General features: G+C 34.6%; 5 protein-coding genes and 1 non-coding gene across 8 annotated transcripts in view; 3 read left to right on the forward strand and 3 right to left on the reverse strand.

Moving 5' to 3' along the window:
• Positions 1 to 6: 6 nt before the first annotated feature.
• Positions 7 to 5,370, reverse strand: LOC123314763 (xaa-Pro aminopeptidase 3). Its single transcript, XM_044900100.1, has 8 exons — positions 5,164 to 5,370; positions 4,883 to 5,112; positions 4,376 to 4,692; positions 2,605 to 2,810; positions 2,067 to 2,237; positions 463 to 704; positions 281 to 401; positions 7 to 219 (listed from the first exon to the last, which is right to left on the reverse strand). The coding sequence occupies exons 1-8, from the start codon at positions 5,207 to 5,209 to the stop codon at positions 53 to 55; spliced, it is 1,500 nt and encodes a 499-aa protein (XP_044756035.1). The 5' UTR covers positions 5,210 to 5,370; the 3' UTR covers positions 7 to 52.
• Positions 5,371 to 5,408: 38 nt separating this feature from the next.
• Positions 5,409 to 9,969, forward strand: LOC123314765. Of its 3 annotated transcripts, none has more exons than XM_044900102.1 (3): positions 5,409 to 5,550; positions 7,851 to 8,165; positions 9,324 to 9,969. In XM_044900102.1, exons 1-3 carry the CDS (start codon positions 5,543 to 5,545, stop codon positions 9,610 to 9,612), a joined length of 612 nt encoding a protein of 203 aa, XP_044756037.1. In that variant the 5' UTR covers positions 5,409 to 5,542; the 3' UTR covers positions 9,613 to 9,969. The 3 variants fall into 3 exon arrangements, with proteins under 3 accessions (XP_044756037.1, XP_044756038.1, XP_044756039.1); XM_044900103.1 differs by lacking the exon at positions 5,409 to 5,550 and adding an exon at positions 7,355 to 7,583; XM_044900104.1 differs by lacking the exon at positions 5,409 to 5,550 and adding an exon at positions 7,579 to 7,704.
• LOC123314764 lies at positions 5,511 to 7,137 on the reverse strand. The gene is made up of 2 exons (XM_044900101.1): positions 6,870 to 7,137; positions 5,511 to 6,429 (listed from the first exon to the last, which is right to left on the reverse strand). Exons 1-2 carry the CDS (start codon positions 6,997 to 6,999, stop codon positions 5,741 to 5,743), a joined length of 819 nt encoding a protein of 272 aa, XP_044756036.1. The 5' UTR covers positions 7,000 to 7,137; the 3' UTR covers positions 5,511 to 5,740.
• A 1,354-nt stretch (positions 9,970 to 11,323) lies between the features above and the next one.
• Trnas-uga lies at positions 11,324 to 11,405 on the forward strand. Its single transcript has one exon. It is a non-coding gene; the product is annotated as a tRNA-Ser (tRNA).
• A 376-nt stretch (positions 11,406 to 11,781) lies between these two features.
• LOC123315135 (adrenodoxin-like protein 2, mitochondrial) lies at positions 11,782 to 12,744 on the reverse strand. The gene is made up of 2 exons (XM_044900711.1): positions 12,504 to 12,744; positions 11,782 to 12,439 (listed from the first exon to the last, which is right to left on the reverse strand). The coding sequence occupies exons 1-2, from the start codon at positions 12,650 to 12,652 to the stop codon at positions 12,103 to 12,105; spliced, it is 486 nt and encodes a 161-aa protein (XP_044756646.1). The 5' UTR covers positions 12,653 to 12,744; the 3' UTR covers positions 11,782 to 12,102.
• A 9,180-nt stretch (positions 12,745 to 21,924) lies between these two features.
• LOC123315663 (single-minded homolog 1) overlaps positions 21,925 to 25,724 on the forward strand; it is a 51,267-nt gene continuing 47,467 nt past the window's right edge. The window contains exon 1 of the mRNA XM_044901459.1: positions 21,925 to 22,114. The gene's annotated coding sequence lies outside the window, so the exon portion shown is untranslated. The remainder of the gene's footprint in view (positions 22,115 to 25,724) is intronic.

A 25,724-nucleotide genomic window follows, 5' to 3' on the forward strand; every position in this document is an offset into this window, starting at 1 on the left:
CTGCAATTACTTTTCAGATTTTAATTACCAGGATACGCATTACATTCACCATCTAATTTTTTTTCGACGAAATTTCCAATATATCCGTTATTTCTTTGGGACACGAGCTTGTCAGAACTTCAGGTCCATTTGCAGTTATCAAAATATCGTCCTCAATTCGAATACCGATTCCACGATATTCTTTCGGAACCATTTCATTATTATCCTGAACATATATCCCTAAAATGATTTTAAAAAAATGCATGCACAAAACCGTGTAAAATACAAGATTTACACCAACCTGGTTCAACAGTAACTATCATCCCTGGTCGTGTTGGTATATTTCTCGTAATTGACGGTGTATCGTGAACATCCATTCCTAAATAATGAGAAACATGATGGGGACAAAACCTGTAGGAAGCCTAATAAAATAAAATCAATGTATTTATATGGTAGAATATTGATAATGTTTTAGCGACAAACCTTGAGAAGTGATGTACCGGAAAGGGATTTTGGAATAAGGCCCAACTCCTGCAATTTTTTACCCAGAATTTTGCACATTGAATCAAACAGTGAATCTAGTGGAGGTAAATTCGTGCATAATCCTATGACCTCTTTCTGCGTTTGTAGAACCACTTCATACAGTTCTTCCTGTTCTTTAGTGAATCTACCTTCTATTGGCCATGTTCTTGTTATGTCACTTGAGTAACCATGATACTCGCAACCTTAAAACCTGTCACTTTTAATTAAAATTAAAGGGTTATTGTGAAATGAAGGTATCAGAATGCGTCTAAGGTGATAATATGTGAATGAAAAATTATTGAAAATATTGGAGGATGTATTTGATACTATTCAAACCTTGAGCTTCCTTCTGAACAAAAATGTCAGAAACCCTTTTATATTCATGTCTTACTACTTCTTTGTTCTTTGTCTTACTTGCTTTTGTCTATATATTAAAGGCGGAAACACATTATTAACACGCGACGCGAGCTGACGAAACGTGATGCGTGTTGAGTCGAATCAAATGTATTGCTTTCTATAGACCAGAATCATACTATGAACACCCGACGCGACGCCACGCGCGTACAATTTTCGCGTCAGCTCGAGTTGCGTGTTAATAGTATGTTTCCGCCTTTATTGTATTTTATATACACTGCTCAGAAATTGACAATTTTATAATCTATGATAATGCTAGTCCACACCAGGCAAGAATTGTCAACGACTGAATAGAAATGCATGGCATAAACCAAATGAATTGGCTTATCTAACATTACAACAGCTCGCCAATGTTTGACGAATATTCGGCAAAACATTCCTCAAACCAAAGATTATAGAGTTAACTCTATAATATCTCTCTATAATATATAATGATTATAGAGTTAACTCTATAATCTTTGCCCCAAACGTGCATTGATCATAACCTCATTGACAAAATGCTGAACAGGATAAGAGCACTACGAATAAGACTATGTTGTTGTTCTAAAGCAGTCTTGCTTACTGTTGTCATTTCAGGCAGGTTATTAACAGTATGTAGAGACTATGGAGGGTGGAGTCTTCACCCTCCATAGTAGAGACTTAATTTAATACATTTGATGTACTTCCACAAATTTGTATCATTTTATATTATTACTTGCTCGCAGAGACAATCTTGTCTCCGCTTGCACGCAAACTATCCACTTCAATTTCTGAGTATAGTCGAGAAGACATACTCAGGATTAAAGGACGAGGTGGGTTACATAGATATTCGGCGTCGCGTCAAGTCCTTAATCAGAGTGCTTGGCTTTTTACATAGACCGGGTACCTATTATTGTTATTAATTTTTTATTATATATGTGTACTCGTTTTTTTAACACTTCTTCAAAGTCGAAACACGTATAAGTTTTTAATAATAATAATTATATTATTAATAATTATATTATTAATAATTATATTATTAATAATAATTTCGCGATGTTTTATGACGAAATTTTCGTGAAATTTAATGGCGCTTGTCAATCATCTGGGACACACCCAGTATTTTACTCATATCTATTTTCTGATATATCTTCTAACCCATTTTGTTAATAGATTATCATCCAGTTACCTACCTGCATCCATCAAAACCATTTCATTTTCACCAACTACCTGATTATTTGTGATATAATGTATAATATTTGCTCTGCTCCCGCCGGCCACAACTGGGGGGTAAGCAAGGTATTGAGCCCCCCTCATGCGACATTCATAATCTACCTTTGCGTTAATTTCATGCTCATTTATACCTGGAAAGATTTGTTATGAATTCCAGAATTTTTTGAGGAACTATTAAATAAACATGTCTAGACTTTCAAAACGGAGCTTTGGCATTGATTTTAACCAAATAATTAATTAATTAAACTTAATTTTGATAATATGCATGTTAATATTGCATATGGAGTTGCCCATTTATGATGCAGATGAGTTATTCATTTCTTCAGATAAAAACAAGAATGTTATGATTTAAAGAAAAAACAGGAAAGTTCCAATTCAAATCAGGGCGTATGACGGATATTGATTTAGTTATCTGTATGGACTTATAAAACAATATTTGTACGAGTAACAGATAAAAGACACAATGACCAAATGACACAGTAAATATGCATAAAATACCTGGAAATGAATTTTCGATTGTAGTGGTGATTGCTTCCGAAGCTATTAGACATGATTTTCTCATCAATTCGATTTCTGCAGAGCTCTTTATCAATCTCAATTGATCAATAAATACCTTAGGTGAATCCAGAAAATTCTTATTGTGTTTCAACATATTTTGCATAGCATTATGCACATTTAGTTGTACAGGTGATAAAAGATCATACCTAAAACGTTTTTATATCAAAATAATATAATTATCATGGATAATAAAATAGGGATGTCTCAAAAAATGATGGTATAAAATGGATAGTTCGATTCAGATCATATCATTGTTTATATTTAAATCAACAAATATTATGCATCTGCATTGATTTTAATAATCATCAATTGTCAAACAATAAATGTAATAAATGAAAGTAGGTAAATAGTATTTGTGCGAATATTCAAGATGAAAAATTTCTAATTCCACTATTTAAAACAGTGATTACTGGCTCTATCTCATTATTGACAAGCGTAACATTTCAATGCCGAAAACACTTATTTTTCTACAAGCGTGCGCGTTCAATCCTTTTGCCGCACGCTTTTCAAGTAGCAACGAGTCACTTTCTCAAGAGTGAATGAAATTGTGTCATGTCTCTATGCACCGAACGCTAACGATGAGATGGCCCCCTCAGATCAATAAAAAACATGCTTTTTATTGATCTGAGGATGGCCCCAGTCACGTTCGAATCAAAGATATCTTTGGTCCGAATCGAACCAGGAGGGCCGCAGGCCCGAGCGACGGTTGAGGCGAACCACTAGGGCCGCATGCCCGAGCCATGACCAGAGACCATGTCTCTGCCATGGCAGAGACATGGCTGAGGCGAACCAATAGGACCGCAGGCCCGAACCGTGGCTGAGCCGAACCAAGAGGGTCGTAGGCCCGAAAAGGTTTGATGTTCTATGCTTATATGCAAAGATTATTATATCTATAATCTTTGCTTATATGTTTATTATTTACAAACTTTTTGTGAGTTTATTAGTAGAACCAGTACGTATATCACGATGAATGATGAAATTCACTGATTTTGTCTGATACACAGATAGCAGAGTAGATGCCATAGTAATTTTAAAAATCTAGTGTTCATGAAAGGAAATTAGGCTACTTAATTTTTTGTATTTCAAATGAACGAGTCCAAAATATTATGTCTTTTCGTATTTTATATACATTTGAGATAATATTTTTTATTTTAATTGAAGTGAAGTATGCATTTCACCGAGCTCTGAATGTAACTGATCAATTCAGAGATAGCTTTGCTCATAGGCTACATTCCAATATGTTAATTTGGAAGTACATTGACATTACTTATGAATGGCAGAGCATCCCACCATCCACAGGGCATCCCCCAACCAGCAGTGTTATCAATATAACAGTGGTAACTTGTGGAAATGCAATAAAAAAATTCTTCATGTTTCAATATGGGTTTTGAAACAGAAATGGACCTTTTAAGTGTAATATAGAAGTATCCATGGAGGTTTCATCTGATAACTCTTTCAGTGAAACTTTGAACGGGACTTTCTTGGACATTTCATAAAAATGAGGGAATTTCAGAAATTCTAAATATATGTATCTGAAAACCTATGTGCAAATATCAATATAGTAACCATTATGAAAAGAAAAGCATTATTGCATAATCCTTTTGAAAACTTCTTAAATGAATTTAATGCGTTTTGATTGTTATCATGATTATTATATTGATTAGCTGCATTTTTATAATTCAGTTCATAATTGAAGAAATGATTGTCTCACCATAAATGTAAATCTTTCTTGGTTTTACAGTTTAATTGTAGGTAATTCTCTAGTTCCTTCATAGGCAAACCTTGATCAACTCCAAAATATTCATTAACTGTGGATGGACATACCCTTGGACCATCCCAAAGTTCAGAATGCGCATCTTTACCTTGTACAAAGAGTACCGATGTAAATTGATCATATCCACTTTTAATCAAAACGAGACAACTATCAGGTTCTTGACAACCTGTTAGATACAAAAATTCAGTATTCTGCCTAAATACATATGGAATCTTATCTGACATATACTTTTTTGAAGCAGAAGGTATTATCACCTGAAATATAACTATATCAAAATTTTTAAAATACTCAACTATTTCGTTGTATGTATGACTTTCCACAAAATGAACGCATCGATAATATACATTGAGATTATTATTAATTCCACATATCTTGAAAATCTTTCTACTCCAAAATTTAATGTAGATGATTTAATGTTTGTCTCTTAGATGCAAGCCCACATACCATAAAGTCTTGGACTTGCTTCTTTCTGCTGCAGAACTGACTGATGTTTTCCAGTAATTTTGCTCTCCTACTTTGATACTCTTTCACTGTTATCATAGGGGTAATTTCATTAGCTTTCAATAGTTGAGGGTGAGTATAATGGGTAGGTTGCCCAATACATTTTTTTGTTGTTGAATGAACTTCGATAGATTCTCTGGAGTAGGAAGAGCATTTCAATATCTTAGTGAAATCTAAAATTATTATCAGTTTATAAACACATCAAAATTTGCAACAGATATTACTTATAGAATAACTTGTAGAGGTGACACCAAATACTTTCTTGAACATTTCGAAGGATATTTTATTTATTAAATGAATGTTTCCAAAATTTGATAACCCTTAGCCAGAAATCTCAAAAAAAGTGAGGTTAAGGAAATATGTACTGACTTGCAGTGACGGTAGTTCATTTCGTAATTCTTGCGATTCCCCGAAGATTTTTAAAAATTTATTTAGGATCAAATTTCGTTGTCAGTTTTAAGGACTTAACGGTCTCAAAACATTATTTGGTAGATGTAGGTAGTCTCCAATATCAGAGTCACTGTGTCTACAATCGTTGGGTAGTTTCAACCTAGTTGAATGATTTGTAGTGTAGGAAGTGAAAAAATTTATCTCCAAATATAAATGTATATGTATGTATACAGACTAAAATAATATGCATAGTAGAACGCTAGATTATAATAAATTACAATTAATCAACATTTGAAATCAATCAATATAAATCTTCCGTTCTTAAAACAGCTGTCAACTCCTGAACCTACACTTGAAAATCACAAATATAAACTTTCTTTCACCACTTATTATTCATCACATTATGCAACATCAAACCCTATTCATATTTTGTTGTGTTACACCTGTGTCAAGACTTTCTGCTTGTAGTTCATAACGAGCAAACAGAGTCACCATTTCAAGTTTAAGAACACGCTGCAGCCTAGATGGTAGCCTTTTGAATGTTTGTGCATAACTGATAAAAAAATGTTCCACTTCATCAAACTCATTTTTCATATTATTCTTGTTTTTGAAGTAATTAGATACATTTTCTGCAGGATTGGATTTTGTTTTCCTTCTTTTTGGATTAGTATGATCATTTTTTTGAATAATTACTTTGATATCTTCAATAGGTAGATCTAAATTTTCTTCACTAGATTCCTGCTCCACCAAATATATTTGATTTTGTATCAAATTACCATTACTCTTAGTCACATCAAGGAATTCTGATAATTCCTCTGAAAATTCAGGTTGTACTTCACATTTAGCTCTAACAGATAAGTTATTTCCAGAATCATTTTCAATCAAAATTTCTTCACTAACGCTTTCTGGACAATCTTCATTTGCACCTTTAGTTTTAATCGATGCTCTTTTATTGGGAAAATCATCTGTAAACCTCATATATTTAGCCCAGGGCCATTTTCTATATTTTTTATAAATGTGATTAGAGGGATTTTGACTAACTTTCTTATATTTGGAATAATTCTCTTTCAAACGACTCCACTTGAACCTCCAATAATTCCCTGAAAAAAGTTTTTTGTTATAATTCCCATAATTTGGTTTATGAAAGACTAATTTAATTTAGTTCTGGGCCCCCATCATCTTCACAATCAATTAAACAAGGGTCTAATTTCAGAAAAAAGTTTGTTTCCTAAAGGAAATTTGAGCCTTATAAAACGAATATTACATGATTACTTCGTCAGTTGTTATGCTCAAAATGTTATTAGTAGGTTGATTCAACTACTAAAACGAAACCTCTAAATAAATATAATATAGGTGTCATACATTTTGAATGAATGTGAAATATTTAATAGTAATATCAAAGAGTAACAACTCTTTGGTAATATTTTCTATTGAAATTTCGCAAATTATCGTGATTATTCACTGAGCTCCCAGTCTCAAAAATTAGGGTAATCCTTTCATCTCTCATTGTAATCAGAGACAGGATTGTAATGTTCCTCACCAGTTTCAGAACCCATTATTTCAGCAATGGCATTCCATTCCTCCATTTTCTTCACACGGTTCTGGAAATCGGCGTGTTTACAATCGTAAAGGAGAGGACGTCCTTCCACCAATTTAATTAGCCTTTCCATAATGATTTATACTATATTCCGACTATATATATATAAATATCACCCCCGACTTGCAATTTTGTTATGAAAATAGGTGAACTGATTATAAGAACTGTTCTCTAAATCACAGAATACATTTAGTGTTCTGACCATGGAGGTTCTGACTCACTCTGACCACAGAGGAACCTCTTTGCTCTGACTCACTTCATTGAGCTCAATGGCAAAGAGTTGAGAGTTGATCTTTGTTCAATCAAAGATTATAGAATTAGGTCTCTGATTGAACTCAATAAAGTTCACCAAGGGCACAACCTCACAAATGTAAACAAATAAGCTCAAGAATAGTCAATACTCTTTGGTTTCAACCAGGTTGTCTCTGGTCTGTGGTATGCCTTGTTTAAATCAAAGATTATGATCTTTGGTTTGAATACAATTCCTTGTAACTTAATATTTTAAATAAAATATACTATTAACTTACACTACTTATCGAATACAGATTCGAAATAATTCTAGATGCAAAGTGGACATATTCAAGTATTAATTTCGTGTCTCAAGTCACAAGCTCTAAGTCTGAACGTCTTCATCATCTACTAGAATTTTTATGTCAGGTAAAAGCATCTAGAGTGCATAGGAATTAATGGTATCTCATTACTAAGTATTTAGCATAATAAATAAGTTCTTCCATATTCATGTGAATACATCCCAAATTATTCATTTTAAATCATATATGTATGTACCTATATATAAAGACATTCAGAACATTTCTCCTTGAATTATTTATTATTCATCGAGTTCTTGTTTTTTTCATAATTTACGTTTTCCGAATAGAATTAATCCTATTGTGAAATTCTGACAAATTTTTAATTTTTATTCAGAATGCTTTATGAAGAAATCTTGAGATACTTACCAGAAAACTGGAGTCCAATGGATTCCCTTCGAGAATATGAAATGATAGAAATTCCTGTATCTTCACGAGAGTATCAATATGTTTCGTTGGAATTCCAAGCCCAGTTTGGTATAGGTCCCTTGTATCGGATACAAAATCCACAACTGTTTACAAAATTTAATTTGAAGAAAGCCGAGTATGCGACTCGTGGTTACCATACTACATTAACTCTTTTTCATGACACAGTTCAGTCTAATGTAGAATCTATTGTTACTTATAACATTGATTGGAGATATGGGGAGAGGTAAGATCATAATGTAACTAATTTTAGTATTATGTTTAATAAGGTTATCTCAAAATATCGTACCATTTGCTATACCGGGTGTCCCAGAGCTTTTAGGCCAGCAGATATCTCAGTTACCTGCGGAAAAAAAAAATTGAAAAAAATACTTGTCGTAGGAGACCATACGCTCTTTCATGCAGCATAGCAAAATCCACCCCCTGACAAGCAACCCCTGAGAAACAACCCCTAACTTTTGTTTTTCAAATGGCACCCCCATGTTTGTTTGGCTTCAACTGACAGCTCTTTTTAATTCTCAATCAATGATATATCATAATATGTAGTTGTAAAGATAGTCACTCGATAAAATTGAATTCGTTAGTGGGTACTGTTAATTGGACTGATCGAATTAGTCCACATTGTAGAGACAAGAAAAAGTGGATGTTGAAAAAAAAGAGTCAATAAAATGTTAGAACTTTTTGTGCTTTGTTTTATTCCTACGGTATCTGGATGACAAATTGGTATCAGTCGTGATATTGTTGTTGTATATCAAAATGCCTTTTACCTTCACTCCCAACGAATACGTTGATATGCTGTTAATTTTTGGTGAATGCCGAAAGAATAAACGAGAATTAAAAAGAGCTGTCAGTTGAAGCCAAACAAACATGGGGGTGCCATTTGAAAAACAAAAGTTAGGGGTTGTTTGTCAGGGGGTGGATTTTGCTATGCTGCATGAAAGAGCGTATGGTCTCCTACGACAAGTATTTTTTTCAATTTTTTTTTTCCGCAGGTAACTGAGATATCTGCTGGCCTAAAAGCTTTGGGACACCCGGTATAAAGGAATGATTCCTTGAAAAAACCAATCTGAGGAGATAACTTATAGTTCTTGCATTATATTTAGTCCTTTTTATTTTCCACATTATTCCATAATTATTCCAAAAAGTTTAATCAATACTTTCCTTTTCACTGTATTTAAACCTTTTTTTTCTACTCCTGTGCGTTTTCACCCACGGTCCAGCACTCATTGCAGTTTTGAAAGTGCCCCTTTTTTATGTAGTAGTGCTGGAATATAAGACCAAAATTCGAATTATATCACTAATAAAGGGAGTGAATTCAAATATGTACTATATATCATCAAGTCTTATTGATGCTTTATGATTGATTAAAGCTTTATATGTCCAGACAAAGATATGGACCAGGAGTATACTTCTCAACATCTTCATTCAGAGCACAAAGACGGTCTAATATAAAGCTGGGTCCTCATAGAGCAATGTTTTTGTTCGATGTTTTGGTGGGAAATGTTCAAACAGCAAGAAATGGAGAATATCTTCCTGACATCGGATTCGATACAGTTATTTCACCAGATGGAGAAACATATGTAAAATACTTCGATCATGAATATTATCCTTCTTATGTTCTATATTACGAAGATGTAAGGATGCCTTCAACTTCGAAACACAGGTTTTCCTAGAAACTCAAAATTTCATAGTGAAGATATTTGGTGAGAAATAAGTATTTCTCTTATACTGTGATATTACATTTTGATGAGATATTCTTTCGAAAACATTATCCAATTTCTGATGCAATCATCAGGATTTGCTGTTGACTAAGACTAATAAATCATTATTTTTGATAAAAAGTCTAATATACCTACTATTAGGACTGCAATATGTTTTTTATTTAGCCTACTTTTAGATTTGATTCATGAAACTGGATGAAATTTAGTTAATTTAGAGGAAGAATGTTTTGTTATTTATTTCAGTAGTGCTTTTGTTTATATAGATGATATCTGTTATTATTACTGATATTAAATAAATATTTTGTACAACTTTAATTTTTTCCCACTGAAGTACAATTCTCATCATTGAATTTTTAACACCTAGCTTGAATCAAAAAGAAAAACATATAGTTCTAAAATGCTGCTTAAAGTCTGGTTCAAAACCAGAGCCAAAAAATATTCAATAATTACTCAACTTGGCCTTATTTTGAATGCTATCGGGCGATGATTAACTTCCTCTTTATTGCTTTCATGAGAGATTAAGTAGTCCGTTCCTATTTATTTTTTCCAGATAAAAAGTTGAAGAGATTTTTTACTCAAGTAAAAAAAACCTAAATTTCAAGAGAATCGATATATATACCTATAACAAAGAGATCGATCTGTGCCTATAACTTCTTTCAAGAACAGAAATGTTGCCTAGTTCAAAATATAAACAAATAAATACAAAATAATGTTAGTAATAAATTAATAATAGTAAGTAATATAGGCTGATAATTAACCCATTATGTACCCGTGATGCCATACGGCACAACAATCTGTAGTCCGTTTATTTATTTCTGTGTGCCATGATTCGGGTGTGTTCATAAACTTACTCCGAGAGTAGAGTATGAGTATGGTCATGCTCAGAGAGCATACTCTGAGGAACTAAAGTACGTTTGTGAACGCTTCGGGTAATCAGAGCTTACTCAGAGCTTGCTCTGAGTAAGTTTGTGAACGCAACCTTCGCGGTCTATTGTATTTGTTCACGTTCGAACACGTTCTTGAAAGGTTCAACCTCACTTGATAATTGAAAAACGCAACAAGAAATGAAAATAATAAGAGACTGAGATGTGCTTTGGAAAGGTGCACATCTCAAACACGCATGGGATGCCAAAAATGTGGTGTGGGACTGGGTTTAGACTGTTTTGCGAATTACCACACCCAGTGATATGTCTGAAATATGATTTTTTTTTAACAAACCCATTCAATAAATATATTTCTCATGTGATAATAAATTCTACTTTGTGTTTCTGGCGAGTTTCATTTCATTCCCACCTTCTCGAAACCCGGTACTCTCTTAGTACCCGTGATGCTATATGGCACGTTTATAAAACCTTCAATATCAACGCGGAGGAGTGGCTAGGATTTTTTTAAATATTTTTCTCAGTCCAATGTCACCGAAAACATGAAATCAGCGAAGTTTCACAAAAAAATTCGATAAAAAATAGTTCTGGGACTTAATGGGTTAATTTATGGTTAGGAACAACATAACAGTTCAATTTGTTAACTGAATAATTATTCTATGTATAATAACAACATAACAGGTCGATTCGTTTTTCCTCTTTGTTTCATCTATGTATATATTATTCTTACATATTTGAAAAAGCTGTTACGGAAAATAATGTTGTAGAGATCACTGCTACAAGCTGCGGTGTCCGAGTGGTTAAGGAGATGGACTTGAAATCCATTGGGTTCTACCCGCACAGGTTCGAATCCTGTCCGCAGCGGTCTTTTTTATTTCACATTTTATATATATTGAATAATTTTGAGTACACAATTAGCTTTTTTCAACGAAATTGATTGCCAATTATTTTCAAACTTTGATTACCCTATTACTTATAGCTTTCAGGACTTCATTCCTGGAATCAAGCAAGGAGTGATTGAAAAGGCAATCTTAGATTACCTAAATTTCGAATAATATCACCTCAGTATAAATTCCCAATGCGTACTTACAATCAGGTAATTTAAATAACAGCAATGAAATTTATTCTCTATATTGTTGTGAAAAAATAATTTTTCTACAATTCACATTCTTCACATTAACATCATTTGTCTTCAGCATTGTATATATCCATATAATTATTATTATAGTAAACAAATTACTTTAATGAAAATGTATATTTGTCATATATTCAACATATGGTAAAATATCACTTTGAGAAGGTTTAATGGACTGGAGGTAATACTCCTACGTGATATGAACATAGGAAGAGTACAATAATTAATTTCTTGAACTTGAACTGAAGAGATGTCTGTTAAGCATCACAGCGATTGAAGTTATAAATAAGTCACTGACCTTGTTTTCCAAATGGAAACTTTCTACAGAAGAAAGCGTTTTATATTCTGATAGAATAAGTAATATTCTCAAAAAATCACTAAAGCAAAGACAACGAAATATTTATAAATATATAAAAAAATTCATCATCATTCTCTTGCGTCATTGATTGTTGCAGGCACCATCACTTCTAAACCTTCATGTTTTTCACTTAGAAATATCTGGCAACCTAATCGTGAAGTCTCTGTTAAGTCATAGGCTAAATCTAACATGTCCAATTCTTCATCCGATGGTTTTTCAGGTAATTCATTGTAGTCTTTCTCTTTGAAGATGAGATGACAAGTTGAGCATGTAAGTGTTCCTTCACATGCCCCAAAACCATCTAAATCTACACTATTATTGACTACAACATCCAAGAGTGAATCGCCGATTTTGCCTTTAACTTTAATTTTTTCACCATTTGCTTTCACAAAAGTAATATTGACCCTAAAATGTGAAAATACAATCGTAAACAGATGAGAGAACAGAGTCCAGAATTCTTTCTGCTTACAATTTCTCACACGGTTTTGGAGATAGTTTTTCTTCAGTTGAAAAATATAAATTGGTTGATTCATTCAAAGCACGTAGTCTGAAATTCGTAACACTTGAAATATTTTTAGCAATTGCAAAACCACCTTTGAAGAAGCTTCTCAAAGACATTGCTTATGATTTAGATTTTATTTTCGAAATACAATCTTGCTTACTTTCTAAAATTCATAAATTATACATAACCAGCAAAATATTTGCTGTCATCCACGACCACAGAAAAGACTGTCAGCCAAAGCCATAGATAGATTTTATCTATTCTGTTATCTTTGGCCACAGCAAAGAGGAATCTTTGGCCAAAAGCTGTCGACCACGGAACACTATCTGTCGAGAGTAGAGAAGATCGCTGCTTGAGAACCACAGACAATTCGTCCTAAAATAATAAATATATACCAGTTCATGTTTTTGCCAATGGATGCGCTGGCGTTCGCTAAATAACGACTTTTCTATTCAAATCGAAGTTGGCTGAGTAAACTAATTTCCGGTAGTGATGCCAACAGTAGTTTCTTGTGGTCAAAAGAAACACTTTTTTCTCTTACCATTTTTTCCGATTCGGCCTAGATAAAAGGATCCTAAGTATAGCCATTTTGAGTTTTTGAGATTTCATAATGAGCTAAGCTATCATTGAACTCTAAAAGAAGTTCTTTTAGAGTTCAACGTATGCTATGCAACCCCTGGATAAACATCATTCCCTTCAGAATAACAAGCTCAATCTACGGCACTGCGCAACATTTTTTATGCATTTTCAACAGCCTATATCTTTGCAATTAAGCCGAAAAAATGGTGAAGGGTTTTTTTACATCTGGAATCTTTTGTTGAAATACATATATGTACAAGTCAAAGACTCACCGGCCGCACCTTTTTATAAATTTTCTGATGAAAGATTTTGAGTTATTCGTTAATATCGCGAAGATCTCTAAAAAGAAATAATTTATAAAAAAAACTTCATATCTTTATCTTTAATATTTTTGCTCATTTTTGGTCATTTTACAGAAAAAGTTTTAACAACCGAAAAGCGCTTGAAATCATTCATGATTTTTTTAAAGCGCTATTTTCTGTCCTATCATGATATAAGAATAATATATGTTCTTATATATCAATATCATGTGTCCTATTAGAATTTCAAGTTTTCAAGTATCCTAATTTCTTAATAGAAGATATACTTAGGTTTAGGTAGGTAAATCCAATCCATTGAGTTAAAAAAAATGCGAGGCGTCCTTGGATTCATTTTCCTTCATAGGTTCGTTTTTATGTAGGTAGGTATCTACCTATTTATACCTTACCTATTAACGAGAAATATTCAAATCTTTTTCCAAATTCCATGCAATTTATTGTTTCTGAATATGAAAAAATAATAAAAAGGCCTAGCACAATCTGACAATTGATCGCTGGAGTTCGAATCGGTTGATTTATTTGATTGAATTCTCCTGATTTGATGCTCCATTTCTCCCCAGTTTCTTTATTTTGGCTATCCCCACTCCTATGATAAAAGGGCTTTTTGGCGTTTCGTAAATAATCAAAATTAACCTCGAAAATCAATAGCTATAAGAACTGGTCAAAATAAAGCGTTTCACCAAAAATCACCAACTTAGGTAATAAGTACAAAACTTTCGAAAGGACAAAGTTGAACCAAAAAAATTGAAAATGATCAAAATATGACCATGATACTTTGTTATCTGAATTGTCCCAAAGCAATGGAAAAAACTTATCTCTCGTGATGACACAATCTTCTTCTTGTTCGAACCGTTCAAAAATCGCTGTAAAAATGGAATGAAATAGTGTACCAATAATGGCACTTTCAATAAATTGTGTCCATTTTCTACACTTTTTTCGCCCTAAATCACACGATACAAAAAATTTTTCAAGTGACCTGATGCAACATGCAACTAATCAGATAGACTCGGAAGTACTGAATTTTAATTTTAATTTCCATTTGTTTCGTTTCTCCGATGACGGACTCACCTTCCACTATCCCGTACTTGAAATTTAATGAAATTTTGTCGAACTTCTAGGGGCTCAGCCATCTTGAATATTTTATATAGACAATTTTGTTGAAATAACTTATTTTAATGACTTCTACCTTCTGTCAAAAAACGCCTCACCTTTGAAAACACCCGTATACTTACTTAGAGATCAATCTTAATTATATATTTTTTATAGAGTTACTAATTTTTTACTATGCTTTATGAAATATTAGTGTATCTTACTTTAATTTTTTATTTTTCTGTTACCGTAAAATACGTTTCGTTTCCTTATTATTTTTTTAAATCTTCCTTTGGGTTTCGCTGCAGAATAAGGGCCCTGAGGGGCCAGCACTACTACAAGCTTCTCAGAGTTGAAAGTTATTCAAGAAATAAGGACTATATATCTGAGGTTTATCACAACGCAAGTAGTGTTACCCAATTAAAAATTCTTTATTGATTTACCTGATCCCAAGCAAATTCAAATGCTGTGATAGACAAGTCCTGGTGTGTTAAATCTCTGATTATTTTTTATTTATATCAAATGAGTAGATATGTGAGACAAAACGAATCGACGATTTTCATTGAAAAAATTCTTTGAATTTGAGATCTGGATTAGCCCTAAACCCTATTTCCATTCTAGAGGGTTCTCGACTGATAAAATATTTTTGAATTTGATTAATTGGAACCTATTGATTTTCTTAACTTAATGGAACTGAGTGAATTGGCTAAAAAATATTTTCTCAAACAAATAGTTATGTTCTTTCATCATTTCATATAGTTTCAATATTAGGTAGGTACCGTCATAATTCGAAATTGCATGTTTTAAAAAACCGCTTCTGACAAATGCACACACTCTCACACAGGGGGGATTTTCAGAACTTGCCACTGTGTGTGGCATCTCTCTGAAGCTAAAAGTAAAAGACGTATAAAAAAATGCAGCAATAGGCTCATGTCTCCCTAAACCATGGGAGAGTTGAACGAGAGAGACTTGATCAAGTTTATTCATCAGGAAAAACATTGAAAGGAAACAATTTCCAATGACCAACGGTTGTCTATGACAAAGTTTTCATCATCAGATGTATCAGCGTATAAAATACATATTTTGCATTTCAGAGTCACTCTCACTTATTTCCGAGATGTTTTCAACTTTTTTGAACCTTTGTATATTTTTGTTAATTTATTTCTATTAGGTATTCAATTTTTTTTTTTGAAGAAAACTATTATCTAAGCTCAGTGCGGGAAAATTGGACCTCTATGATTATGTCGCCTTACCATAGCATGGGTCAAGTCTAAAGCACTCCCTTTCAGTTTATTCAAATTCAACAGATGTTTTCTTGAAAATTCACAACTATTATCAAAAAAGCTCATCGTTTATAAAACAAATATTAATCGATGAAAGCAATACAACTAAATAACACCACGCACCTATTAAAATTTTCAGACAGTGTAACAAACAAAAACAATTCAATTTCTTACTTCCTAACAACAAAATCACGTTCAACCCTCTCACTCCCGAACTGTTCTGATGGCGGCCAAAATGGAGCAGCCACTAGTTGTGCCTTGTTACGAGTATGTTGAAAGCTATTTACGATACCGGTAGCGCGAAATTTGAATTAAAATATTTGAGGTGGTTCAAGTCTCCAACCTGACCAAGTCTCCCGGACTTCCCCTACGTAGTAGGTAAGAGGTAAGTCAATACTAAAGTACCAATTTTAAAAATTTGCCGTTGCAGATCTCTTCTGAAAGTAAAGTCACATTTTTGGGTATATTCCAATGAAAGGAAATTCTTTGTTATCCTCACGATCCATCTTATTGGGGAAACATTCAGCTAAAATATAAGTCTTTCAGATTAAGGATGAACCACAATATAAATTGACTTACTTACCTATATATACATCAGGTTGTCCACTGATGGTATCTCGAGAAAGGGCGCCCACCAAAGTAGCGTAGCACTGACATGGCACAAACATGACAAAGGCGATGCATAATTTTCAGATATCGCACATCTGAGTGAAGTGTCAGTTCCTGAAATATTTCATTCTCAGTTCAAATCTGAAAATTATGTATCGCCTTTGTCATGTATGTGCCATGTCAGTGCTACGCTACTTTGGTGGGCGCTAGCACTAAGAAAAAGCTAGAAAGAAAGCGGATGACACATTTCCGAGCTCTTTTTCAGAGAAACAAAGAATGGCGAAAACCGTAGCCTCCTATGATTCTTCGATTTTGAGTTATTAGCAAAAAATGAGATTTTGACAATTTCGAAAAGTTCTTATAACTTTTTTGTTTTTGAAGTCACATATCTGAAACTTGAATCTTCTTAGGCCCATTTAAACGTAGAATCTACTGACAAAAGATTTTTTTTCAATTCAGAAATAATTAATTCATTAAAGTTTGCATTTTAAAAAACCAGTTTCCTAATGATTCGAAATGAAAAAATATTTCGAGCTCGTCAGTGGATTCTAAGAAAAAAAGTGCCTGTAGGTTCAAGTTTCAGATCTGTAAATTTCAAAGACAAAAAAGTTATGAGAACTTTTCGAAATCGTCAAATACCTACTCATTTTCTGCTAATAACTCAAAAATGAATGATCCTAGGAGGCTACGCTTTTCACCATTCTTTGTTTCTCTGAAAAAGAGCTCGGAAATGTGTCATCTGTGTTTTGTTCTAGCTCTTATAGCTCTCGAGATCCCCTCAATGGACAACGAATTTTGCCCACACTGTAGGTACATTGAATATACCTTCATGTTCGATAACGTCGATATATTTTGGTATTTAGAATATTAGGGTTACCTACTATACGTGAATGAGCAGCCCTCAATTCTAAACAATATCTCTCTTTTTCAATTACTCGGCATTTTTGTTATAGGTATCAATTTATTAGCTGTGGCAATATCCTGTTGACATTAACGACATTTCATGAGTGCCAACCTTACCCCGTTCTAGTTACAAAAATTTAACTGATTTATTTCATGGCCAACCGAGTGCTTTTATAAAAGTGAATGGAGCATATGTACCAGAATAAAGATCCTAGAATTTTGAGATTTCCTTACAAACTCAAACTGTTAACTGTGTAGCTGGGCGTATCATACAGCTGAATTGTGGTGAAGGGTTATCCGGATAATAAAAAAATTATATCTATGCATATTTTTCTGCTATGATCAGCAACAGTTATTTCTGTCACCCCTTTTTCCACTCCACAAAACACCCACCGTTCGTTGCCCATATCTGTCAGCTGTATGTCACCCCTCATCCTCAACTCCGCCCATGAATCCGGAATTTCTCTCAGGATTGGCGCGAAACACGGTCCATTGTAACGGAAATCCAATTGGTTTTGGCAACGCCGCGCCGAATGAACCTATCACCTATTCTGCGTCCCTACCTAAAAATTTGATCCCTCTCTCTCTATTTCCGGGCAATAGTAGCCCCCACCATTTCAAGGATCGTTCTCTTTGTTTGGAATGTGATCCAAATGCTGCAAGTAGGGTTAGCGTAAGCTTCTGTTATCGGAATGTTCCAAACCTTCGCAGGCTTGTGTCTTGCTACAGATAGTGTCCTCTATTTGCCTAGCTAAACGTCATTTGTTTGAATAATTTCCGCTTCCGTTTCAAAAATTACAATCCTTCTATCCCTCTTCAAAGGTAAAATATATAGGTTCTCCCACGTTGCGGATTGCCTATTAGACGTTTATAGAGAACTTATCACCTACAACCTTGTGCTGAATATTTGCGTGTAGAGATTTCTGACTGTGAGCTTTTTGCCTAAAATATTTATAGACCTCTGCCGCTTTTGAATGTACCGGAAACAGCCTTCCACTTTCTTATTTCAAATGGCACACTCAATATGTCTCTGCACCGTTAGATAGCTGGGGAGGTCACACTTTTCTGAATATTTTTGCTGGAGAATATTTGAATTGATATTAGTTGTAAGTTCTTAAAGGGCTGATTCGACTTTCGTCCTTAGCTCGGGCCTACGGCCCTCACGATTCACCTTCAATCCGTAGCTCGGGACTTCGGCCCTCGCGCTTCCCCCTTTTATAAATATTAAATATCTAGGCAAAAAAGGTTGTTTTAAGAGTCCGATCGATTTAAGGTCCATTCGGTCAAAATTTCACATTTTTCTTTCAACCGAATCGATTGTCATCACAAATATTACATAATTCATAGTGCTGTGACTATATTGTGACCTGTGCATGTTCATGTTCTAATGAAATATTTCCCTAGGATAATAGTACCTTTTGGAAAACGCGATTTCAGAATATTTGATATCGAGGGTGGGACGTGCTTGGAAATATTGGTATTTGAATTGATAGTATATAGTTGTAATTTTGTAACAAATTCTTAACCGGCTGATTCGACTTTCGTCCTTAGCTCGGGCCTACGGCCCTCACGATTCACCTTCAATCCGTAGCTCGTGCTTACGGCCCTCACGATTCGTCTTCAATCTGTAGCTCGGGCCTTCGGCCCTCATGATTTGCCCTTTTATAAATATAAAATATCTAGGCAAAAAACGTTGTTTTAAGAGTCCGATCGATTTAAGGCACCCCGTTCGGCCAAAATTTCACATTTTTCTTTCAACCGAATCGATTGTCATCACAAATATCACATAATAAATGGTGATGTGACCATTGTGATCTGTGCATGTTGTATCAAAATATTTCCCTATAGGATGATGGTACCTCTTGGAAAACACGGTCAGACTATTTGATATCGATGGTGGGACGTGCTTAGAAATATCAAAATTGGTCTTTGAATTGATAATAGTTGTAAGTTGTAATAAATTTGTAATAAATTCTTAACGGGCTGATTCGACTTTCGTCCTGAGCTCGGGCCTACGGCCCTCACGATTCACCTTCAATCCGTAGCTCGTGCTTTTACGGCCTTCACGATTCCTCTACAATCTGTAGCTGTAGCTCGGGCCTTCGGCCCTCATGATTTGCCCTTTTATAAATATAAAATATTTAGGCCAAAAGCATTATTTTAAGAGTTCGATCGATTTAAGGTCAAAATTCCACATTTTTCTTTTAACCGAATCGATTGTCATCACAAATATCACATAATAAATGGTGTTGTAACCATTGTGATATGTGCATGTTGTAATAAAATATTTCTCAAGGATAATGGTATCTTTTGGAAAACGCGATTTCGGAATATCGAGGGTGGGACGTGCTTAGAAATATCGCAATTGGTATTTTAATTGATAATAGTTGTAATAAATTTGTAATAAATTCTTAACGGGCTGATTCGACTTTCGTCCTAAGCTCGTGCTTACGGCCCTCACGATTCGTCTTCAATCCGTAGCTCGGGCCTTCGGCCCTCACGATTTGACCTTTTATAAATATAAAATATTTAGGCCCAAAACGTTATTTTAAGAGTCCGATTGATTTAAGGTTAGGTCAAAATTTCACATTTTTCTTTCGACCGAATCGATTGTCATCACAAATATTACATAATTCATAGTGCTGTGACTATATTGTGACCTGTGCATGTTCTAATGAAATATTTCCCTAGGATAATAGTACCTTTGGGAAAACGCGATTTCAGAATATTTGATATCGAGGGTGGGACGTGCTTAGGAATATCAAAATTGGTACATATTTGAATTGATAATGGTTGTGATAAATTTGTAATAAATTCTTAACGGGCTCATTCGCATTTCGTTCTTAGCCGTAGGCCCTCGCTATATGCCTTTCGTCCGTAACTCCGGCTTACGGCCCTCACGATTCGCCTTCAATCCGTAGCTCGGGCCTTCGCAATTCGCCCTTTTATAAATATTAAATAACTAAGCAAAAACGTTGTTTTAAGAGTCCGATCGATTCAAGGCACCTCGTTCGGTCAAAATTTCACATTTTTCCTTCAACCGAATCGAAGGTCGTCACAAATGTTACATAATTCATGGTGCTGTGAACATTGATGTTGTAATAAAATATTTCCCTAGGATAATGAAACATTCTGGAAAACACGATTTCACAATTTTTGATATGAAGGGTGGGACGTGCTTAGAAATATCGCAAGTGGTATTTGATTTGATAATAGTTGTAATAAATTTGTAATAAATTCCCAACGGGCTGATTCGCGTGAGATCGAGGGTGAATTGTTAATAGTTGTAATAAATTTGTAATAAATTCTTAACGAGCTGATTCTCCTTTCGTCCTTAGTTCGGGCCTATGGCTCTCGTAATTCGCCTTTCGTCCGTAGCTCGGGCTTACGGCCCTCACGATTAGCCTTTAATAAGTAGCTCGGCCCTTCGGCCCTCGCGATTTGCCCTTTAATAAACATTAAATATCTAGACCAAAAATGTTGTTTTAAGAGTCCGATCGATTCAAGGCACCCTGTTTGGTCAAAATTTCACATCTTTCTTTCAACCGAATCGATTGTCATCACAAATATGACATAATAAATGGTGTTGTGACCATTGTGATCTGTGCATGTTGTAATAAAATATTTCCCAAGGATAATGCTATCTTTTGGAAAACGCGATTTCAGAATATCGAGGGTGGGACGTGCTTAGAAATATCACAATTGGTATTTGAACTGATAATAGTTGTAATAAATTTGTGATAAATTCTTAACGGGCTGATTCGACTTTCGTCCTGAGCTCGGGCCTACGGCCCTCACGATTCACCTTCAATCTATAGCTCGGGCCTTCGGCCCTCATGATTCGCCCTTTTATAAATATAAAATATTTAGGCCAAAAACGTTATTCTAAGAGTCCGATCGATTTAAAAGGCACCCCGTCCGGTCAAAATTTCACATTTGTCTTTCAACCGAATCTATTTTGTCATCACAAATATTACATAATTCATAGTGCTGTGACCATTGTGATCTGTGCATGTTGTAATAAAATAATGGCCTAGGATAATGGTACGTCTTGAAAAACACGATGTCAGAATATTTGAAATCGAGGGTGGGACGTGCTTAAAAATATCAAAATTGGTATTTCAATTGATAATAGTTGTAATAAATTTGTAATAAATTCTTAACGGACTGATTCGCCTTTCGTCTTTACTCCTTAGTTCGGGCCTACGGCCCTCGCGATTCGCATTTCGATTGTAGCTCGGGCTTACGGCCCTCACGATTCGCCTTCAATCAATTCCTTTCGAAATGTCAAAAAACCTATGCTATCTTGTGCACCATGAATGAAAGAATAAGCACTTGCCCAACACGACAAACATTGGACCGAACTGCCATCCAAGTAGAGCGATGAATATTGAGATATTCGAAGTTGAAGACCCCGACTCATTAGCAGCTCCATTAGTTACGTAATCCAACCGTAGAAAGTAAACAGGCAGGGTGCCCGAATAACGCACGAATGAAACGAATAGGGGTCGACTTTAACATTTCACGGTGGATGCAGGAGGAAGCGAAAGGACCGCCTCTCTATCACGCATCCCGCGTCACCGTTGTTCACATCCGGCGAGCTTTTCGCGCGATCTCCTGAAAACGTCCCAGTGCCTGTCCATCGGTCGCCAAGTCCCATTACCGGATTCCTAGACACGTTCGGTTATTATCCTTGCCCCGCCGATCGCGCTCTCTGTGGTGCCGCGCTTTTTCTGTGTTCGCGTGAGTTTCGCCTAATTGGGCTACTTATCCTTCCTGCCGTCTTGGCCAGTCTGAGGTAAGTCAGCGTTTTCCGGCCTTATGCCCGTTTGCACGCTTGGGACTTCGTTAAATATGTGTGATTTGGCACGATCACGTTCTGGCCGTTGTGAGCTCTAGGTCCTTTGGAATCTGATGTAGTTTGTTCTAAGCTTCGGCGAGGCTTGGAAGCCCGATGGCCTGTCGCGAGGTTCGGTCTGTTTTTCCGGGTATCCGGGAAATCGAGGGTCTTGGATAGATGATGCGGGTTAAGTAATGAAGTTTGGATTGTGAGTGATTCTCAAACCATTCGAAAAAGAATTCATGCCATATGCCGGTTTACTGAAGTGAACGCCCAAAGCCCAGTTGGTGATCAGTATATAGCCATGCGGATAATTTGACCCGTTTTCCAGTTTGACAATTGGGTGGAAATTTGCCATTTTGAAAATCATCTGCATATCGCTTTGGCTCCAAAGCCTAAGTGATTCATTACTTTTTTCTCCATAATCCACCACAGGAGAAAATGATATAAAAACGGTTTAGGAGAAAATCAGGCAACTTTTATATGGGGTGGCCCACCCCAGTCGCGGCGCTCATTTTGAGGGAGTAAAGATATTTTGAAAATCTTTTCTTGTGGTGTGTGTAGGATGTCCCAAAGCACAATCTAAAATGATTGTCATATATATACGAAAACAAAGATATAGACCAAAGTTATACACTTTTTTGAATTTAACACCCTATATTTGACCCCAAAAATGCAATGGCAAGCTCAAGTTGAGTTTGAGTGATGAGTTTCTTCAGATCACTTTATACCTTACAAGCACCCTTTACGAGATAATGGCGAAAAATCGAAAATACGCCGTTTTTTTAAATAGCAATTAATGAAGAAACTAGTTACCCCAGCGATACAGACAGAATTTTTTCGCGTAAATAAGTTGGCTACTCCTACATATAAAAGACAATTTCAACTCTGGAATATACAGAGTGATCATAATTAATTCTCAAACATCAACTACAAATAATAGTCGAAAACTTTCTTATTTCAAATGGCACACCCGGTATTTCTATATCTCGTTGAACGTAAAAATTAATTTCGAAACTATCTTCATAAAATTTTCCTACATCTAAACCTGATAGTTTCTGAGCAATTTTCGATTTTTAATTCAAAACTAGTAAACCATTTTCGCCATTATCTCGTAAATGGTCCTTCTAAGGTATAAAGTGATTTGAAGAAAATCATCTTAATTTGAGCTTGCCATTCCATTTTTGAGTTCAAATACAGAGAGTTATATTTAAAAAAGTGTTACTTTGGTCTATATTTTGACCCTGTATATATGACAATAATTTTAAATTGTGATCTACATACACAACAAAAATATAAAATACAATATCTTTATTTACTCCCTCAAAATGAGCGCCGCGTCTGGGATGGGTCACCCGGTATATAATATTATTTCCAGGTGTGATTTTGGAGTATATCTTTTTAAAACTTATGCTATATGTTTCAAAGAAAACTTACTTTGAATTTTTCTCTCAAGTTCTCGAAAGCAACTCTTCTAGAGATAAATCTTGGAGAATTTTCAAGCATCTTTTTTGGAATATTTCGAATTTTAAGGTTAACTTTCGACACGTGTATCTCCCAGAAATATTTCCGTATCTATAGATCTAAATGTGATACAGATTCTAAAAAAGCAATTCTTCTACTAATAAATATCGAAATTTCATTTATCTCGGTGCAAATGTTCGTTGTTGACGATTTTTAACTGACCCCACCTTTTGGGAATTTTTTGAAGGTCAACTTTCGACATCATCCAGAAATATCCCCATATATAGATATAAATGTGATACATATTCTGAAAAAGCAATTCTTCTAGTAATAACGGCCGGTTTCATAACCAAACCTAAAGTCGCTTTAATTTTAAAGCTTCCTTTAACCGTACTAGGAAGCTTCCAGCTTAAAGTGACTTTAAATTTGATTATGAAACGACGTTAATCTCGAAATTTCATCGATCTTGGTGCAAATGTTTGGTCTTGACGATTTTTTCAACTTTCGACACTCGTAACTCCCAGAAAAAATCATCGTAGATCTGAATGTGATACATCATATTCTAGAAGAAAATCTATTTCAGTAATAAACCTCGAAATTCATCGAGCTTGGTGCAACCGTTCGTTCTTGAGGATTTTTAACTGACATCGTTTTGGGAATTTTTCGAAAGCAACTCGAAGAGTATCTCCCATGAAAATTGGGTTTTGTGGGAACTATTTTCCTTGTCGGAACTAGGACAGCAGAACATAATAAAGAAGAAATAATTTTGGCTTTGAATGAAATTACGATCCATATTATTTATTTCCAACAAAGAGTAGTCAGGCACACATGTCTCCAGAAACCGTAGGTTCTCTAGGCTCATTGGCCGCAATACCTAAAATGAATTTCCCTCAAGATCGTGTGATCTCACACCTTCTGATTTAGAGTAATTGAAAAATTTCATCAAATCAACAATGATCCTTTCATTTTAAATGCCATTATTGAATATGACAGAAGACGATGTTTGAAGTGTTTACATCAGAGAGGTTGACGTTTTCAGCATCTAGTTCAATTATGGATTTTCATCAAGTAATTGGCCATCGGAAATTCAATATTTGTAGCAAATTAAACATACTCAGATTTTTACTGTAATTTATTCATATTAGGTATTGAAATTTGAAATAAGTGAAGCCATTCTACACAATTGATTCATTCAAAATTCATGTCTGAGAAGTATTAATGTGTTGAACTTTAGTTAAAATTTTTATCAAAAATGTTTTCAATCGCCTCAGAAATCTTGGATTTCATTATTTTCTCCTTTATTTATTTGACAGTTTTATAAGTAGGAATGTGTTAAATTAAACTGAATAATATTTCATTCTATTTTAATCGACCGCCGATTTGATATTATAAATCTTACCTAGATTCAATAGTAGATATATAGTAGGTAATGATGTTGCACAATGATATGATTTTGATCGTGCATATAAAATGAGCTGTTTTGCTAATCTATATGTATAATTCGAAAGAAATAACTTAGAGATGAGGGTTAAATATAATTTATTCAAATGAGACAATTGGATGCTTATATCTATTAGATCTTTCCCATACCATTTTTGTTATAGGTTCTCATAACTTATCTGTCTTAAATTTTTTTCTTAGATGAAAATTCGCCTATTCTTGCTTGGGAACGCACAATTAAATTTTTTCGGAATACGTAATACAGCAGATGTGTAGCCAGCGTATCTGGAAATAATGCGGGAACACGAAAACAGCAGCACTTATTCAAACAATTTTCAAAAATCGTGAGCTGTTAATGGTTTTCAGTTTTTCTTCTCGTTCCTGTTTTTCACATTTATTGTCATTGAAGTACATAGGCATACAGGTACTAAAATATGGCCGAATATGGTATGAAAATTGTTTATACGTCCAGGTAGTTCGTTTTATAAGAAGAGAGTTACTTATTCACATATTTTTACATTTAGTGAAAGAATTATGGAAGGGCCATGCTCATAGCTGAATTATCGATTAAAAATAAATCCATATGGATCTGTCAATCAAGCGTTGATTCTTCTATCAATCTTTGATAAACTGGGCATTATTCGTTTATGTGTTTGATTTTATC

The sequence above is a fragment of the Coccinella septempunctata genome, chromosome 6, assembly GCF_907165205.1.
Source record: "Coccinella septempunctata chromosome 6, icCocSept1.1, whole genome shotgun sequence".
Lineage (NCBI taxonomy): Eukaryota > Metazoa > Arthropoda > Insecta > Coleoptera > Coccinellidae > Coccinella > Coccinella septempunctata.